We start from the raw sequence: 20,230 nt of genomic DNA, 5'->3' as shown, positions 1-20,230 counted from the left end.
AGTCTACCTGGTGGTGGTAGTAGTCTACCTGGTGGTGGTAGGAGTCTACCTGGTGGTGGTAGGAGTCTACCTGGTGGTGGTAGGAGTCTACCTGGTGGTAGTAGTAGTCTACCTGGTGGTGGTAGGAGTCTACCTGGTGGTAGTAGTAGTCTACCTGGTGGTGGTAGTAGTCTACCTGGTGGTGGTAGTAGTCTACCTGGTGGTGGTAGGAGTCTACCTGGTGGTAGGAGTCTACCTGGTGGTGGTAGTAGTCTACCTGATGGTGGTAGGAGTCGACCTGGTGGTAGTAGTCTACCTGGTGGTGGTAGGAGTCTACCTGGTGGTGGTAGGAGTCTACCTGGTGGTGGTAGGAGTCTACCTGGTGGTGGTAGTAGTCTACCTGGTGGTGGTAGGAGTCTACCTGGTGGTAGGAGTCTACCTGGTGGTGGTAGGAGTCTACCTGGTGGTGGTAGTAGTCTACCTGGTGGTGGTAGTAGTCTACCTGGTGGTAGGAGTCGACCTGGTGGTAGTAGTCTACCTGGTGGTGGTAGGAGTCTACCTGGTGGTTGTAGTAGTCTACCTGGTGGTGGTAGTAGTCTACCTGGTGGTGGTAGGAGTCTACCTGGTGGTGGTAGGAGTCTACCTGGTGGTGGTAGGAGTCTACCTGGTGGTGGTAGTAGTCTACCTGGTGGTGGTAGTATCTACCTGGTGGTGGTAGTAGTCTACCTGGTGGTGGTAGGAGTCTACCTGGTGGTGGTAGTAGTCTACCTGGTGGTAGGAGTCTACCTGGTGGTGGTAGTAGTCTACCTGGTGGTGGTAGGAGTCTACCTGGTGGTAGTAGTCGACCTGGTGGTAGTAGTCGACCTGGTGGTAGTAGTCGACCTGGTGGTAGTAGTCGACCTGGTGGTAGTAGTCTACCTGGTGGTAGTAGTCGACCTGGTGGTAGTAGTCGACCTGGTGGTAGTAGTCGACCTGGTGGTAGTAGTCGACCTGGTGGTAGTAGTCGACCTGGTGGTAGTAGTCGACCTGGTGGTAGTAGTCGACCTGGTGGTAGTAGTCGACCTGGTGGTAGTAGTCGACCTGGTGGTAGTAGTCGACCTGGTGGTGGTAGTAGTCTACCTGGTGGTAGTAGTCTACCTGGTGGTAGTAGTCGACCTGGTGGTAGTAGTCGACCTGGTGGTAGTAGTCGACCTGGTGGTAGTAGTCGACCTGGTTCTAGTAGTCGACCTGGTGGTAGTAGTCTACCTGGTGGTGGTAGGAGTCGACCTGGTGGTAGGAGTCGACCTGGTGGTAGGAGTCGACCTGGTGGTGGTAGGAGTCTACCTGGTGGTGGTAGTAGTCTACCTGGTGGTGGTAGTAGTCTACCTGGTGGTGGTAGTAGTCTACCTGGTGGTGGTAGTAGTCTACCTGGTGGTGGTAGTAGTCTACCTGGTGGTGGTAGGAGTCTACCTGGTGGTAGTAGTAGTAGTCTACCTGGTGGTAGTAGTCTACCTGGTGGTAGTAGGAGTCTACCTGGTGGTGGTAGTAGGAGTCTACCTGGTGGTGGTAGTAGGAGTCTACCTGGTGGTGGTAGTAGGAGTCTACCTGGTGGTGGTAGTAGGAGTCTACCTGGTGGTGGTAGTAGGAGTCTACCTGGTGGTGATAGGAGTCTACCTGGTGGTGGTAGGAGTCTACCTGGTGGTGGTAGGAGTCTACCTGGTGGTGGTAGTAGTCTACCTGGTGGTGGTAGGAGTCTACCTGGTGGTGGTAGGAGTCTACCTGGTGGTAGTAGGAGTCTACCTGGTGGTGGTAGGAGTCTACCTGGTGGTAGTAGTAGTCTACCTGGTGGTGGTAGTAGTCTACCTGGTGGTGGTAGTAGTCTACCTGGTGGTGGTAGTAGTCTACCTGGTGGTGGTAGTAGTCTACCTGGTGGTGGTAGTAGTCTACCTGGTGGTGGTAGTAGTCTACCTGGTGGTAGGAGTCGACCTGGTGGTGGTAGTAGTCTACCTGGTGGTAGGAGTCTACCTGGTGGTGGTAGTAGTCTACCTGGTGGTGGTAGTAGTCTACCTGGTGGTGGTAGTAGTCTACCTGGTGGTAGGAGTCGACCTGGTGGTAGTAGTCTACCTGGTGGTGGTAGTAGTCTACCTGGTGGTGGTAGTAGTCTACCTGGTGGTGTTAGGAGTCTACCTGGTGGTGGTAGGAGTCTACCTGGTGGTGTTAGGAGTCTACCTGGTGGTGGTAGTAGTCTACCTGGTGGTGGTAGTAGTCTACCTGGTGGTGGTAGTAGTCTACCTGGTGGTGGTAGGAGTCTACCTGGTGGTGGTAGTAGTCTACCTGGTGGTAGGAGTCTACCTGGTGGTGGTAGTAGTCTACCTGGTGGTGGTAGGAGTCTACCTGGTGGTGGTAGTAGTCTACCTGGTGGTGGTAGTAGTCTACCTGGTGGTGGTAGGAGTCTACCTGGTGGTGGTAGTCTACCTGGTGGTAGTAGTAGTCTACCTGGTGGTGGTAGTAGGAGTCTACCTGGTGGTGGTAGTAGTCTACCTGGTGGTGGTAGTAGTCTACCTGGTGGTGGTAGGAGTCGACCTGGTGGTAGTAGTCTACCTGGTGGTGATAGGAGTCTACCTGGTGGTGGTAGTAGTCTACCTGGTGGTGGTAGGAGTCTACCTGGTGGTGGTAGTAGTCTACCTGGTGGTAGGAGTCTACCTGGTGGTGGTAGGAGTCTACCTGGTGGTGGTAGGAGTCTACCTGGTGGTGGTAGTAGTCTACCTGGTGGTGGTAGTAGTCTACCTGGTGGTGGTAGGAGTCTACCTGGTGGTGGTAGTCTACCTGGTGGTAGTAGTAGTCTACCTGGTGGTGGTAGTAGGAGTCTACCTGGTGGTGGTAGTAGTCTACCTGGTGGTGGTAGTAGTCTACCTGGTGGTGGTAGGAGTCGACCTGGTGGTAGTAGTCTACCTGGTGGTGATAGGAGTCTACCTGGTGGTGGTAGGAGTCTACCTGGTGGTGGTAGTAGTCTACCTGGTGGTGGTAGGAGTCTACCTGGTGGTGGTATGAGTCTACCTGGTGGTGGTAGGAGTCTACCTGGTGGTGGTAGTAAATGTTATACTACCCAGAACCACAGAACATAGCTGTACCATCTGGCCTCAAATGGAGCCTGCCACTTATATTGTAGAAGTATTCTTTTTGTAAAGGAGTGTGCATAGGGACATGTCCTTTATGTTGAACCAGGGACGTTTTCTCCTCTTCTCAATGCATCGCTGACATCTCAGGTATCTGAGCTGTCAAAGCCCTGCCTCTCTGTAGAATGTGACTGTCCCCATAGGTGCCCTATTCTCTACCGGCCCTTGTTTAACGTAGTGCACTAGAATGTCATTTCAGACTCAGCCCTGCCTCTCTGTAGAATGTGACTGTCCCCATAGGTGCCCTATTCTCTACCGGCCCTTGTTTAATGTAGTGCACTAGAATGTCATTTCAGACTCAGCCCTGCCTCTCTGTAGAATGTGACTGTCCCCATCCTAATCCTATGAGTGACGTCTCTACCGCCACCTAGACTGTCAGAGGAAACATTCCTCCCACATCATAGAGTAAAACCTGTTAAAGAATGTAGCCTCGGGGGAGACCCACTACACTTCTGACTGCAGAAGCAGATTACTGTTGAGGCCCAAGATGTTGTTGAGGAAGTAAACAATCTGACAATATGTTCTGTGGGCTGACGCTGAATGTTGTTGTAAAAGGAGCCTTCAAATAGCTGTGTCTAGTACTGTAGTTAGTTAGCTGGGTCCGGTACTGTAGTTAGTTAGCTGGGTCCGGTACTGTAGTTAGTTAGCTGGGTCCGGTACTGTAGTTAGTTAGCTGGGTCCGGTACTGTAGTTAGTTAGCTGGGTCCGGTACTGTAGTTAGTTAGCTGGGTCCGGTACTGTAGTTAGTTAGCTGGGTCCGGTACTGTAGTTAGTTAGCTGGGTCCAGTACTGTAGTTAGTTAGCTGGGTCCGGTACTGTAGTTAGTTAGTTGTGTCCGGTACTGTAGTTAGTTAGCTGGGTCCGGTACTGTAGTTAGTTAGCTGGGTCCGGTACTGTAGTTAGTTAGTTGTGTCCGGTACTGTAGTTAGTTAGTTGTGTCCGGTACTGTAGTTAGTTAGCTGGGTCCGGTACTGTAGTTAGTTAGTTGTGTCCGGTACTGTAGTTAGTTAGCTGGGTCCGGTACTGTAGTTAGTTGGGTTCGGTACTGTAGTTAGTTGGGTTCGGTACTGTAGATTAGTTAGCTGGGTCCAGTACTGTAGTTAGTTAGTTGTGTCCGGTACTGTAGTTAGTTAGTTGTGTCCGGTACTGCAGTTAGTTAGCTGTGTCCGGTACTGTAGTTAGTTAGCTGGGTCCGATACTGTAGTTAGTTAGCTGGGTCCGGTACTGTAGTTAGTTAGCTGGGTCCGGTACTGTAGTTAGTTAGCTGGGTCCGGTACTGTAGTTAGTTAGCTGGGTCCGGTACTGTAGTTAGTTAGCTGGGTCCGGTACTGTAGTTAGTTAGCTGGGTCCGGTACTGTAGTTAGTTAGCTGGGTCCGGTACTGTAGTTAGTTAGCTGGGTCCGGTACTGTAGTTAGTTAGTTGGGTCCGGTACTGTAGTTAGTTAGCTGGGTCCGGTACTGTAGTTAGTTAGCTGGGTCCGGTACTGTAGTTAGTTAGCTGGGTCCGGTACTGTAGTTAGTTAGCTGGGTCCGGTACTGTAGTTAGTTAGTTAGTTGTGTCCGGTACTGTAGATTAGTTAGCTGGGTCCGGTACTGTAGTTAGTTAGCTGTGTCCGGTACTGCAGTTAGTTAGTTGTGTCCGGTACTGTAGTTAGTTAGCTGGGTCCGATACTGTAGTTAGTTAGTTGTGTCCGGTACTGTAGTTAGTTAGTTGTGTCCGGTACTGCAGTTAGTTAGTTGTGTCCGGTACTGTAGTTAGTTAGCTGGGTCCGATACTGTAGTTAGTTAGCTGGGTCCGGTACTGTAGTTAGTTAGCTGGGTCCGGTACTGTAGTTAGTTAGCTGGGTCCGGTACTGTAGTTAGTTAGCTGGGTCCGGTACTGTAGTTAGTTAGCTGGGTCCGGTACTGTAGTTAGTTAGCTGGGTCCGGTACTGTAGTTAGTTAGCTGGGTCCGGTACTGTAGTTAGTTAGCTGGGTCCGGTACTGTAGTTAGTTAGTTGGGTCCGGTACTGTAGTTAGTTAGCTGGGTCCGGTACTGTAGTTAGTTAGCTGGGTCCGGTACTGTAGTTAGTTAGCTGGGTCCGGTACTGTAGTTAGTTAGCTGGGTCCGGTACTGTAGTTAGTTAGTTAGTTGTGTCCGGTACTGTAGATTAGTTAGCTGGGTCCGGTACTGTAGTTAGTTAGCTGTGTCCGGTACTGTAGTTAGTTAGCTGGGTCCGGTACTGTAGTTAGTTAGCTGGGTCCGATACTGTAGTTAGTTAGCTGGGTCCGGTACTGTAGTTAGTTAGCTGGGTCTGGTTCTGTAGTTAGTTAGCTGGGTCCGGTACTGTAGTTAGTTAGCTGTGTCCGGTACTGTAGATTAGTTAGCTGGGTCCGGTACTGTAGATTGGTTAGCTGGGTCCGGTACAGTAGTTAGTTAGCTGGGTCCGGTACTGTAGTTAGTTAGCTGGGTCCGGTACTGTAGTTAGTTAGCTGGGTCCGGTACTGTAGTTAGTTAGCTGGGTCCGGTACTGTAGTTAGTTAGCTGGGTCCGGTACTGTAGTTAGTTAGTTGTGTCCGGTACTGTAGTTAGTTAGCTGGGTCCGGTACTGTAGTTAGTTAGTTAGTTAGTTAGCTGTGTCCGGTACTGTAGTTAGTTAGCTGGGTCCGGTACTGTAGTCAGTTAGCTTGGTCCGGTACTGTAGTCAGTTAGCTGGGTCCGGTACTGTAGTTAGTTAGCTGGGTCCGGTACTGTAGTTAGTTAGCTGGGTCCGGTACTGTAGTTAGTTAGCTGGGTCCGGTACTGTAGTTAGTTAGCTGGGTCCGGTACTGTAGTTAGTTAGCTGTGTCCGGTACTGTAGTTAGTTAGCTGTGTCCGGTACTGTAGTTAGTTAGCTGGGTCCGGTACTGTAGTTAGTTATCTGGGTCCGGTACTGTAGTTAGTTAGCTGGGTCCGGTCCGGTACTGTAGTTAGTTAGTTGTGTCCGATACTGTAGTTAGTTACCTGGATCCGGTACTGTAGTTAGTTAGTTAGTTAGCTGTGTCCGGTACTGTAGTTAGTTAGCTGTGTCCGGTACTGTAGTTAGTTAGCTGGGTCCGGTACTGTAGTCAGTTAGCTTGGTCCGGTACTGTAGTCAGTTAGCTGGGTCCGGTACTGTAGTTAGTTAGCTGGCTCCGGTACTGTAGTTAGTTAGCTGGCTCCGGTACTGTAGTTAGTTAGCTGGGTCCGGTACTGTAGTTAGTTAGCTGGGTCCGGTACTGTAGTTAGTTAGCTGGGTCCGGTACTGTAGTTAGTTAGCTGGGTCCGGTACTGTAGTTAGTTAGCTGGGTCCGGTACTGTAGTTAGTTAGCTGGGTCCGGTACTGTAGTTAGTTAGCTGGGTCCGGTACTGTAGTTAGTTAGCTGGGTCCGGTACTGTAGTTAGTTAGCTGGGTCCGGTACTGTAGTTAGTTAGCTGGGTCCGGTACTGTAGTTAGTTAGTTGGGTCCGGTACTGTAGTTAGTTAGTTGGGTCCGGTACTGTAGTTAGTTAGTTAGTTGGATCCGGTACTATAGTTAGTTAGCTGGGTGCGGTACTGTAGTTAGTTAGCTGGGTCCGGTATTGTAGTTAGTTAGCTGGGTCCGGTATTGTAGTTAGTTAGCTGGGTCCGGTACTGTAGTTAGTTAGTTGGGTCCGGTACTGTAGATTAGTTAGTTGGGTCCGGTACTGTAGATTAGTTAGCTGGGTCTGGTACTGTAGATTAGTTAGCTGGGTCCGGTACTGTAGATTAGTTAGCTGGGTCTGGTACTGTAGATTAGTTAGCTGGGTCCGGTACTGTAGATTAGTTAGCTGGGTCCGGTACTGTAGATTAGTTAGCTGGGTCTGGTACTGTAGATTAGTTAGCTAATGAACTGTTGTGTAAGACCCATTTATGTTGTCGCACCAATACTAGTCTCAAATGCCTCTTTTATTTTGATTTCCCCCACAAGCTGACCGTTGTTCACCCTGTTATAACATAACCTGTAGTAGTTATAACATTACCTGTAATAGTAGTTATAACATTACCTGTAGTAGTAGTAGTAGTAGTAGTTATAACATTACCTGTAGTAGTTATAACATTACCTGTAGTAGTAGTAGTAGTAGTAGTAGTAGTAGTAGTAGTAGTAGTTATAACATTACCTGTAGTAGTAGTTGTTATAACATTACCTGTAGTAGTAGTAGTAGTAGTAGTAGTAGTTATACCATTACCTGTAGTAGTAGTAGTTATAACATTACCTGTAGTAGTAGTAGTAGTAGTTATAACATTACCAGTAGTAGTAGTAGTTATAACATTACCAGTAGTAGTAGTAGTTATAACATTACCAGTAGTAGTAGTAGTAGTAGTAGTAGTAGTAGTAGTAGTAGTAGTAGTTGTTATAACAGTACCCGTAGTAGTAGTTATAACAGTACTCGTAGTAGTAGTTATAACAGTACCCGTAGTAGTAGTAGTAGTAGTTATAACAGTACCCGTAGTAGTAGTAGTAGTAGTAGTAGTTATAACATTACCTGTAGTAGTAGTAGTTGTTATAACATTACCTGTAGTAGTAGTAGTAGTAGTAGTAGTAGTAGTAGTAGTAGTAGTAGTAGTAGTTATAACATTACCTCTAGTAGTAGTTGTTATAACATTACCTCTAGTAGTAGTTGTTATAACATTACCTGTAGTTATAACATTACCTGTAGTAGTAGTAGTAGTAGTTGTTATAACATTACCAGTAGTAGTAGTTATAACATTACCTGTAGTAGTAGTAGTTATACCATTACCTGTATTAGTAGTAGTTATAACATTACCTGTAATAGTAGTAGTAGTTATAACATTACATGTAGTAGTAGTTATAACATTACCTGTAGTAGTATTTGTTATAACATTACCTGTAGTAGTAGTAATAACATTACCTGTAGTAGTAGTAGTAGTAGTTATAACATTACCTGTAGTAGTAGTTATAACATTACCATTAGCAGTAGTTATAACATTACCTGTAGTAGTTGTTCACCCTGTTATAACATTACCTGTAGTAGTAGTAGTAGTTATAACATTACCTGTAGTGGTAGTAGTTATAACATTACCTGTAGTAGTAGTAGTAGTAGTTGTTATAACATTACCTGTAGTAGTAGTAGTTATAGTTATAACATTACCTGTAGTAGTAGTAGTAGTAGTAGTAGTAGTAGTAGTAGTAGTAGTTATAACATTACCTGTAGTAGTAGTAGTTATAACATTACCTGTAGTAGTAGTAGTAGTAGTAGTAGTAGTTATAACATTACCTGTAGTAGTAGATATAACATTACCTGTAGTAGTAGTTATAACATTACCTGTAGTAGTAGTAGTAGTAGTAGTTGTTATAACATTACCTGTTGTAGTAGTTGTTATAACATTACCTATAGTAGTAGTTGCTATAACATTACCTATAGTAGTAGTTGTTATAACATTACCTGTAGTAGTAGTTGTTATAACATTACCTGTAGTAGTAGTAGTAGTAGTTATAACATTACCTGTAGTAGTAGTTGGTATAACATTACCTGTAGTAGTAGTAGTTGTAGTTGTAGTAGTAGTTATAACATTACCTGTAGTAGTAGTAGTTGTAGTTGTAGTAGTAGTTATAACATTACCTGTAGTAGTAGTAGTAGTAGTAGTAGTAGTTATAACATTACCTGTAGTAGTAGTTGGTATAACATTACCTGTAGTAGGAAAATAGTAATAACCTCTTGCCTTGTTCTCTTCAGTGTTTACATCGCCAGTTTCCCAGAATACACCAGGCCCATGATCGACCACTTGGTAGCCATGAAGATCAACCACTGGGACGGGTAAGGGCCTTTCCTGTCCTCATGTCCTTTACACTTTGATCAAATACTTTCAAACACCGTACTTGATTTAGTTTTCCCGTTACCATGGATCCAATGGAACAGTCCCAGAAGCTAAACCAATGGAATAGTCCCTGAAGCTAAACCAATGGAATAGTCCCAGAAGCTAAACCAATGGAACAGTCCCAGAAGCTAAACCAATGGAATAGTCCCAGAAGCTAAACCAATGGAACAGTCCCAGAAGCTAAACCAATGGAATAGTCCCAGAAGCTAAACCAATGGAATAGTCCCAGAAGCTAAACCAATGGAATAGTCCCTTAAGCTAAACCAATGGAATAGTCCCAGAAGCTAAACCAATGGAACAGTCCCAGAAGCTAAACCAATGGAATAGTCCCAGAAGCTAAACCAATGGAATAGTCCCAGAAGCTAAACCAATGGAACAGTCCCAGAAGCTAAATCAAGCACACCTCAAGTTAGTATTTGTCGTATGTGTTTGTCCCAAGTGGGATGTCCGTATGCCAGCCTGTTGCCATTAAAGCGTTGGTACTGTGTGTAGCCTGTTAGAGTAGAAGCCGTTCTATGTAATGGAGAAAGAGGAATTCTCCTCTGCTTGTGTATCTGTTGTTTTGCAGGGTGATTCGACAGCTAGCGACAAAGGCTTTGCATAATCTGACGCCTCAAGCACCTGATTATATGGCCACAACAGGTGAGCTATGTCATTGGTCCTGTTCCCTACCTGCTCTAACACAACACATTGTCTTACTGTGGAATGAACTGGGTGTGTTCATCTGTAGTCACTGTTCCCTACCTGCTCTAACACAACACGTTGTCTTAATGTGGAATGGACTGGGTGACATTCATCTGCAGTCACTGTTGTTGAACACATAATAATGGGGTGGCAGAGCGTTGGACTAGTAACCGGAAGGTTGCAAGTTCAAACCCCCGAGCTGACAAGGTACAAATCTGTCGTTCTGCCCCTGAACAAGGCAGTTAACCCACTGTTCCCCGGTAGGCCGTCATTGAAAATAAGAATTTGTTCTGAACTAACTTGCCTGGATAAATAAAGGTAAAATAAAATAGAGAACACACAGAGAGAGGTCAAAGGGCAATAGGCCAGATTTGAAACTGTGGCGATATCATAGACGTGTACCGGAGGCTGTGTCATTACAGGCAGACCAGCCTGGCCACAAATCATGCAGGTTATATTCAAATAAATGAACCAGACACACACCTGTGCAGACTGTCGATGTTCTTGCAAAGACACATAAAATAATTGAGTTAAAATGACTATTTTATATTTTTGATGGTTGTATTTTCAGTTATGCCTCAGCTGCTGCCCATAGCGCTGGGCATTGATCTCCACAGTCGCCACGGCGCCATTCTGGCATCTGCCGAGATCAGCCACGCCCTCTACAAGCTGGCCAATCAGAACAACAGGTACTGCCACCTCACCTCTCAACCAGCCAATCACACTGTTGGCCGTAACTTATAGGAAAACCACATGAACGTTGTTGTTTTGTAAATAATCCGTCCGTAATGACAGCTTTTGTTTGGCACATTGAAACTCTAAAGACACTCGCACATCTGAGCGCTCTGTTTCTGCAGGTGCCTGGTAACAGTTTAATAACATGAGAATAAAAACATAAGGAAACCCTCACACTGCTCTGGAGAGTATCACTGCTCTTTAATAAGCTCTACGAACCGGTCTCATACGTAGAGAAACCCTCACACTGCTCTGGAGAGTATCACTGCTCTTTACGAACCGGTCTCATACGTAGTAGAGCTTATTAAAGAGCAGTGTGTGGGTTTCTCTGTTTTGCGGCAGGGTAGCCTAGTGGTTAAGAGCGTTGGACTAGTAACCGGAAGGTTGCAAGTTCAAACCCCCTGAGCTGACAAGGTACAAATCTGTCGTTCTTCCCCTGAACAAGGCAGTTAACACACTGTTCCTAGGCCGTCATTGTAAATAATAATTTGTTCTTAACTGACTTGCCTGGTTAAATAAAGGTTAAATAAATAAAAAATATCAACCCATGATTTGACTTCCTGATTTGACTGAAGCCCTTGGCTCCTATAAAGTCATAAGTCATTGACCCGTCTCTATCTCTCTTGTAGACCCGACTGTGTGTGAGATATGTGCTGTCTGGGGGGTGTTGAACATTTCTGCTGTTCGCTGTGGACAGTAACATTGTATTGTACTGGATTGTAGACCGGTGACAGAGCTCATCTCTTCAGACTGTGTGGATGGACTCAAGAGCATTCACCAGAGGGTTAGTTCACTTCTCGCTTGTTACTCTCTCTCTTTCTCTCTGTCTCTCACTACCCCCCCCCCCCCCCCCCCGTCTGTCTCTCACTACCCCCCCGTCTGTCTCTCACTACCCTCCATCTGTCTCTCTCTCTCTCTCTCTCTCTCTCCTTCAATGTCTTTTCACTCACATACATATTGTCTCAAGTGTTGACCATTCACCTGAGTCAGTTGTACCAACATAGGTACCTGTTAATGTTGTGTTTTAAAGTTGTAAATCACCAGTCTGTTCGTCTCTAAACATGTCGTCATGTGTTTGTTTTGTCTTCCAGCTATTTGACAGAAAGCAGTACAGGTCAGCACTGTTACTTTCCACATTTTACTCATTCTTTTATAGACTGTTTCAGATTATTATTATTATTATTATTATTTATTTATTTATTTTGAAATGGAATGCCTCTTTAAGGTTTCAGACCAATATGTTGTGCGACCTCAACAAATCTTTGTTGTTGTTGTTGTGTCCTGTCTGTGTAGGGGTTTTGGTGGTGAGCTGATGAGGCCTGCAGTCTGTTCTCTCATTGAGAACATGTCCCTCTCCAAGATGCCGTTCAAGGACGACCCCGTCATCAGTGAGTTTTCACATCGGTGATATTCAGACCGTAGCTGAATGATTACTCCAGCTAGCAGGGTTCCCCAATAGATGACCCACGGGCCAAATTCATCCCCCCCCGGGGGATTTGATGTGTTTTCAGAGATGGGATAATAATGGACAAACCACATCCTACCGTTAGAGCCAGGAGGGACAGCACTGACACGTTGTAACAGAGTTAACCCCTGGCAGTGTCTGTACTGTTCAGACCACTGACACGTCATAACAGAGTTAACCCTGTCTGTTTCAGCTGGCTGGCAGTGGCTGATAGATGACACCTTGAAGAGCCTCCACCTCATCTCACCTGGACCGAGGGACGGTATCAAGGTACAGTACAGCATTCTACATTCGTTTTCCCCTAACCACTAACCACTAACCCTAACCACTAAACCTAACCATTACTTTAACCCTAACTGGTAAACCTAACCATTACCTTAACCCTAACTGGTAAACCTAACCATGACCTTAACCCTAACTGGTAAACCTAACCATTACCTTAACCCTAACCACTAAACCTAACCATTACCTTAACCCTAACCACTAACCCTAACCACTAAACCTAACCATTACACTAACCCTAACCACTAAACCTAACCATTACCTTAACCCTAACCACTAACCCTAACCACTAAACCTAACCATTACTTTAACCCTAACTGTTAAACCTAACCATTACCTTAACCCTAACCACTAACCCTAACCACTAAACCTAACTCTAACCTTAACCCTAACTGTTAAACCTAACCACTAAACCTAACCATTACCTTAACCCTAACTATTAAATCTAACCCCTAAACCTAACTCTAACCTTAACCCTAACTGTTAAACCTAACCTTAACCCTAACTGTTAAACCTAACCCATTACCTTAACCCTAACTGTTAAACCTAACCCTAACCATTACTTTAACCCTAACTGTTAAACCTAACCACTAAACCTAACCTTAACCCTAACTATTAAATCCAACCCCTAAACCTAACTCTAACCCTAACTATTAAATCTAACCCCTAAACCTAACCATTACTTTAACCCTAACTGTTAAACCTAACCATTACTTTAACCCTAACCGTTAAACCTAACCACTAAACCTAACCTTAACCCTAACTATTAAATCCAACCCCTAAACCTAACTCTAACCCTAACTATTAAATCTAACCCCTAAACCTAACCATTACCTAACCCCAACTGTTAAACCTAACCTCTAACCTTAACTGTTTAACCTAACCCCTAATTTTAACCCTAATTCTAAGCCTAAAATAGCGTTTTTGTCCGAATGTTCCTTGTTTTACTATCCTTGTGATTACACACACACACACACACACACACACACACACACACACACCCCATATTGTGAAATTGCTTTTTTGTGTGAAATTTACATTGTACAGTCCTTTGGAAAGTATTCAGACCCCTTGACTTTTCCCACATTTTGTTACTTTACAGCCTTATTCTAATATTGATTAAATATGTTTTGTTCCTCATCAAATCTACGCACAATACCCCATAATGACAAGGCAAAAACGTTTTTTTGCTAATTTATTAAAAATAAAAAACTTTACCCAGTACTTTGTTGAAGCACCTTTGGCAGCGATTACAGCCTCAAGTCTTCTTGGGTATGACGCTACAAGCTTGGCACACCTGTATTTGGGGAGTTTCTCCCATTCTGCTCTGCAGATCCTCTCAAGCTCTGTCAGGTTGGATGGGGAGCGTCGCTGCACAGCTATTTTCAGGTCTCTCCAGAGATGTTCGATCAGGTTCAAGTCCGGGCTCTGGCTGGGCCACTCAAGGACATTCAGAGACTTGTCCCAAAGCCACTCATGCCTTGTCTTGGCTGTGTGTTTAGGGTTGTTGTCCTGTTGGAAGGTGAACCTTTGCCCCAGTCTGAGGTCCTGAGCGCTCTGGAGCAGGTTTTCATCAAGTGTCTCTCTGTACTTTGCTCCGTTCATCTTTGACTCAATCCTGACTAGTCTCCCAGTCCCTGCCGATGAAAAACATCCCCACAACAGGATTCTGCCACCAACATGCTTTACCGTAGGGATGGTGCCAGGTTTCCCCCAGACGTGAAGCTTGGCATTCAGGCCAAAGAGTTTAATCTTGGTTTCATCAGACCAGAGAATCTTGTTTCTCATGGTCTGAGAGTCTTTAGGTGCCTTTCGGCAAATTCCAAGCGGGCTGTCATGTGCCTTTCACTGAGGAGCTGCTTCCATCTGGCCTGATTGATGGAGTGCTGCAGAGATGGTTGTCCTTCTGGAAGGTTCTCCCATCTCCACAGAGGAACTCTGGAGCTCTGTCAGAGTGACCATCACCTCCCTGACCAACGCCCTTCTCCCCAGATTGCTCAGTTTGGCCGGGAAGCCAGTTCTAGGAAGAGTCTTGAGGGTTCCAAACTTCTCCTATTTAAGAATGATGGAGACCACTTTGTTCTTGGGAACCTTCAATGCTACACCGTTTTTTTGGTACCCTTCCCCAGATTTTTGTGGCTCGACACAATCCTGTCTCGGAGCTCCATGGAGAATTCCTTCAACCTCATGGCTTGGTTTTTGCTCTGACGTGCACTGTCAACTGTGGGACCTTATATAGACAGGTGTGTGCCTTTCCAAATGATGACCAATCAAGTGAATTTACTACCGGTGGGCACCAATTAAACATCTCAAGGATGATCAATGGAAACAGGATGCAGCTGAGCAAAATGTCAAGTCTCATAGCAAAGGGTCTGAATACTTATTTAAATATGACATTTAAGTTAAAAATATATATATAAATTTGCTAACATTTCTAAAAACCTGTTTTTGCTTTGTCAGTATGAGGTATTGTGTTTAGATTGCTGAGAATTTTTATTTATTTAATACATTTTAGAATAAGGCTGTAACATAACAAAATGTGGAAAAAGTCAAGGGGTCTGAATACTTTGTATAATGGTTAATGTGTAATGTGGTCCTCCCCCCTATAGGAGGCAGCGGTGTCAGCCCTGGCAGCTCTGTGTGAGCAGTACTACCAGCCCCAGCCAGGCATGGCTGACCCCCAGATGCAGGGTGAGTAGCACTGTACCAGGGGTTAGGGAGCGCCATTAGAATGCTCATAAAAACTAGCCATACCTAACACAGGTGTGTGTGTGTGTGTCTGTGTGTGTGTGTCTGTGTGTGTGTGTGTCTGTGTGTGTGTGTGTGTGTGTTTTCTTTGTGTAGAGGTCCTGGTGTCCCAGTATATAGCAGGGTTAAAGAGTACAGAGGTATTGACCCGATGTGGCAGTGCACTGGCCCTGGGTTCTCTACCAAGGTTCATGATCCATGGAAAACTACACCAGGTACTGTACACCTGTTAGTTAATAACACCTGTTAGTTAATACCACTACACCTGTTAGTTAATAACACCTGTTAGTTAATTACACTACACCTGTTAGTTAATATCACCTGTTAGTTAATAACACCTGTTAGTTAATACCACTACACCTGTTAGTTAATATCACCTGTTAGTTAATAACACCTGTTAGTTAATACCACTACACCTGTTAGTTAATAACACCTGTTAGTTAATTACACTACACCTGTTAGTTAATAACACCTGTTAGTTAATAACACCTGTTAGTTAATACCACTACACCTGTTAGTTAATATCACCTGTTAGTTAATAACACCTGTTAGTTAATACCACTACACCTGTTAGTTAATATCACCTGTTAGTTAATAACACTACACCTGTTAGTTAATATCACCTGTTAGTTAATAACACCTGTTAGTTAATACCACTACACCTGTTAGTTAATATCACCTGTTAGTTAATTACACTACACCTGTTAGTTAGTAACACCTGTTAGTTAATAACACTACACCTGTTAGTTAATATCACCTGTTAGTTAGTAACACCTGTTAGTTAGTAACACCTGTTAGTTAATAACACTACACCTGTTAGTTAATATCACCTGTTAGTTAATACCACTACACCTGTTAGTTAATAACACCTGTTAGTTAATTACACTACACCTGTTAGTTTATAACACTACACCTGTTAGTTAATAACACCTGTTAGTTAATAACACCTGTTAGTTAATTACACTACACCTGTTAGTTAATATCACCTGTTAGTTAATAACACCTGTTAGTTAATACCACTACACCTGTTAGTTAATATCACCTGTTAGTTAATATCACCTGTTAGTTAATAACACCTGTTAGTTAATACCACTACACCTGTTAGTTAATATCACCTGTTAGTTAATAACACCTGTTAGTTAATACCACTACACCTGTTAGTTAATATCACCTGTTAGTTAATAACACCTGTTAGTTAATAACACCTGTTAGTTAATACCACTACACCTGTTAGTTAATAACACCTGTTAGTTAATACCACTACACCTGTTAGTTAATATCACCTGTTAGTTAATACCACTACACCTGTTAGTTAATAACACTACACCTGTTAGTTAATAACACCTGTTAGTTAATACCACTACACCTGTTAGTTAATAACACCTGTTAGTTAATTACACTACACCTGTTAGTTAATAACACTACACCTGTTAGTTAATAACACCTGTTAGTTAATACCACTACACCTGTTAGTTAATATCACCTGTTAGTTAATACCACTACACCTGTTAGTTAATAACACTACACCTGTTAGTTAATAACACCTGTTAGTTAATACCACTACACCTGTTAGTTAATACCACTACACCTGTTAGTTAATAACACCTGTTAGTTAATTACATTACACCTGTTAGTTAATAACACTACACCTGTTAGTTAATAACACCTGTTAGTTAATACCACTACACCTGTTAGTTAATATCACCTGTTAGTTAATAACACCTGTTAGTTAATACCACTACACCTGTTAGTTAATATCACCTGTTAGTTAATAACACCTGTTAGTTAATAACACCTGTTAGTTAATACCACTACACCTGTTAGTTAATAACACCTGTTAGTTAATTACACTACACCTGTTAGTTAATAACACTACACCTGTTAGGTAATAACACCTGTTAATAACACTACACCTGTTAGTTAATAACACCTGTTAGTTAATAACACTACACCTGTTAGTTAATAACACCTGTTAGTTAATTACACTACACCTGTTAGTTAATAACACCTGTTAGTTAATACCACTACACCTGTTAGTTAACACTACACCTGTTAGTTAATAACACCTGTTAGTTAATAACACTACTCCTGTTAGTTAATAACACTACACCTGTTAGTTAATAACACTACACCTGTTAGGTAATAACACTACACCTGTTAGTTAATAACACCTGTTAGTTAATAACACAACACCTGTTAGTTAATAACACTACACCTGTTAGTTAATAACACTACACCTGTTATTAACTAACAGGTGTTATTAACTAACAGGTGTAGTGTTATTAACTAACAGGTGTAGTGTTATTAACTAACAGGTGTAGTGTTATTAACTAACAGGTGTTATTAACTAACAGGTGTAGTGTTATTAACTAACAGGTGTTATTAACTAACAGGTGTAGTGTTATTAACTAACAGGTGTTATTAACTAACACTACACCTGTTAGTTAATAACACCTGTTAGTTAATAACACTACACCTGTTAGTTAATAACACCTGTTAGTTAATAACACTACACCTGTTAGTTAATAACACTACACCTGTTAGTTAATAACACCTGTTAGTTAATAACACCTGTTAGTTAATAACACCTGTTAGTTAATACTACTACACCTGTTAGTTAATAACACTACACCTGTTAGTTAATAACACCTGTTAGTTAATAACACCTGTTAGTTAATAACACTACACCTGTTAGTTAATAACACTACACCTGTTAGTTAATAACACATGTTAGTTAATAACACTACACCTGTTAGTTAATAACACCTGTTAGTTAATAACACTACACCTGTTAGTTAATAACACCTGTTAGTTAATAACACCTGTTAGTTAATAACACTACACCTGTTAGTTAATAACACCTGTTAGTTAATAACACCTGTTAGTTAATTACACTACACCTGTTAGTTAATAACACTACACCTGTTAGTTAATAACACCTGTTAGTTAATAACACCTGTTAGTTAATAACACCTGTTAGTTAATAACACCTGTTAGTTAATAACACCTGTTAGTTAATTACACTACACCTGTTAGTTAATAACACTACACCTGTTAGTTAATAACACTACACCTGTTAGTTAATAACACTACACCTGTTAGTTAATTACACCTGTTAGTTAATTACACCTGTTAGTTAATAACACTACACCTGTTAGTTAATTACACCTGTTAGTTAATTACACCTGTTAGTTAATTACACCTGTTAGTTAATAACACCTGTTAGTTAATAACACCTGTTAGTTAATAACACTACACCTGTTAGTTAATACCACTACACCTGTTAGTTAATTACACCTGTTAGTTAATAACACCTGTTAGTTAATAACACCTGTTAGTTAACTACACCTGTTAGTTAGTAACACCTGTTAGTTAATAACACCTGTTAGTTAATTACACTACACCTGTTAGTTAATAACACTACACCTGTTAGTTAGTAACACCTGTTAGTTAATAACACTACACCTGTTAGTTAATATCACCTGTTAGTTAATAACACCTGTTAGTTAATAACACCTGTTAGTTAATAACACCTGTTAGTTAATACCACTACACCTGTTAGTTAATTACACTACACCTGTTAGTTAATAACACTACACCTGTTAGTTAATAACTCTACACCTGTTAGTTAATAACACTACACCTGTTAGTTAATTACACCTGTTAGTTAATTACACCTGTTAGTTAATAACACCTGTTAGTTAATACCACTACACCTGTTAGTTAATTACACCTGTTAGTTAATAACACCTGTTAGTTAATAACACCTGTTAGTTAACTACACCTGTTAGTTAATAACACTACACCTGTTAGTTAGTAACACCTGTTAGTTAATAACACCTGTTAGTTTATTACACTACACCTGTTAGTTAATAACACTACACCTGTTAGTTAGTAACACCTGTTAGTTAATAACACTACACCTGTTAGTTAATATCACCTGTTAGTTAATAACACCTGTTAGTTAATAGCACTACACCTGTTAGTTAATATCACCTGTTAGTTAATAACACCTGTTAGTTAATACCACTACACCTGTTAGTTAGTAACACCTGTTAGTTAATAACACTACACCTGTTAGTTAATAACACCACACCTGTTAGTTAATAACACTACACCTGTTAGTTAATACCACTACACCTGTTAGTTAATTACACCTGTTAGTTAATAACACCTGTTAGTTAATAACACCTGTTAGTTAATAACACTACACCTGTTAGTTAATAACACTACACCTGTTAGTTAATTACACTACACCTGTTAGTTAATAACACTACACCTGTTAGTTAGTAACACCTGTTAGTTAATAACACTACACCTGTTAGTTAATAACACTACACCTGTTAGTTAGTAACACCTGTTAGTTAATAACACCTGTTAGTTAATAACACCTGTTAGTTAATAACACCTGTTAGTTAGTAACACCTGTTAGTTAGTAACACCTGTTAGTTAGTAACACCTGTTAGTTAGTAACACCTGTTAGTTAGTAACACCTGTTAGTTAGTAACACCTGTTAGTTAGTAACACCTGTTAGTTAATAACACCTGTTAGTTAATAACACCTGTTAGTTAATAACACCTGTTAGTTAATAACACCTGTTAGTTAATAACACCTGTTAGTTAATACCACTACACCTGTTAGTTAATACCACTACACCTGTTAGTTAATTACACCTGTTAGTTAATTACAGCTGTTAGTTAATTACACTAGTTAGTTAATAACACCACACCTGTTAGTTAATAACACCTGTTAGTTAATTACACTACACCTGTTAGTTAATTACACTACACCTGTTAGTTAATTACACTACACCTGTTAGTTAATTACACTACACCTGTTAGTTAATAACACTACACCTGTTAGTTAATTACACTACACCTGTTAGTTAATAACACCTGTTAGTTAATTACACTACACCTGTTAGTTAATAACACCTGTTAGTTAATTACACTACACCTGTTAGTTAATAACACCTGTTAGTTAATAACACCACACCTGTTAGTTAATAACACCTGTTAGTTAATAACACTACACCTGTTAGTTAATAACACTACACCTGTTAGTTAATTAGACTACACCTGTTAGTTAATAACACCACACCTGTTAGTTAATAACACTACACCTGTTAGTTAATAACACCTGTTAGTTAATAACACCTGTTAGTTAATAACACCTGTTAGTTAATTACACTACACCTGTTAGTTAGTAACACCTGTTAGTTAATAACACTACACCTGTTAGTTAATAACACTACACCTGTTAGTTAGTAACACCTGTTAGTTAATAACACCTGTTAGTTAATAACACCTGTTAGTTAATAACACC

The 20,230-nt window shown here is 41.9% G+C and overlaps 1 protein-coding gene across 8 annotated transcripts in view; it reads left to right on the top strand.

Moving 5' to 3' along the window:
* tbcd (tubulin folding cofactor D) overlaps positions 1 to 20,230 on the top strand; it is a 116,841-nt gene that overhangs the window by 67,963 nt on the left and 28,648 nt on the right. For 6 of the 8 annotated variants that reach the window (XM_090197590.1, XM_090197589.1, XM_090197591.1 and 3 more), the window contains exons 19-27: positions 8,850 to 8,930; positions 9,560 to 9,633; positions 10,247 to 10,364; positions 11,134 to 11,194; positions 11,502 to 11,524; positions 11,704 to 11,798; positions 12,069 to 12,145; positions 14,767 to 14,848; positions 15,002 to 15,120. In XM_090197590.1, the coding sequence (XP_090053716.1) occupies positions 8,850 to 8,930; positions 9,560 to 9,633; positions 10,247 to 10,364; positions 11,134 to 11,194; positions 11,502 to 11,524; positions 11,704 to 11,798; positions 12,069 to 12,145; positions 14,767 to 14,848; positions 15,002 to 15,120 (730 nt within the window). Of the gene's footprint in view, positions 1 to 8,849; positions 8,931 to 9,559; positions 9,634 to 10,246; positions 10,365 to 11,039; positions 11,195 to 11,501; positions 11,525 to 11,703; positions 11,799 to 12,068; positions 12,146 to 14,766; positions 14,849 to 15,001; positions 15,121 to 20,230 lie in introns of all 8 variants that reach the window. The other 2 variants (XR_016486104.1, XR_016486105.1) reach the window with 1 other exon arrangement.

Source organism: Oncorhynchus mykiss, chromosome 13 (genome assembly GCF_057628025.1).
Source record: "Oncorhynchus mykiss isolate SJ-2025 chromosome 13, ASM5762802v1, whole genome shotgun sequence".
NCBI classification, from domain to species: domain Eukaryota; kingdom Metazoa; phylum Chordata; class Actinopteri; order Salmoniformes; family Salmonidae; genus Oncorhynchus; species Oncorhynchus mykiss.
Note: the sequence above shows the minus strand (reverse complement) of the source record. Positions and strands in the feature narration are given on the sequence as shown.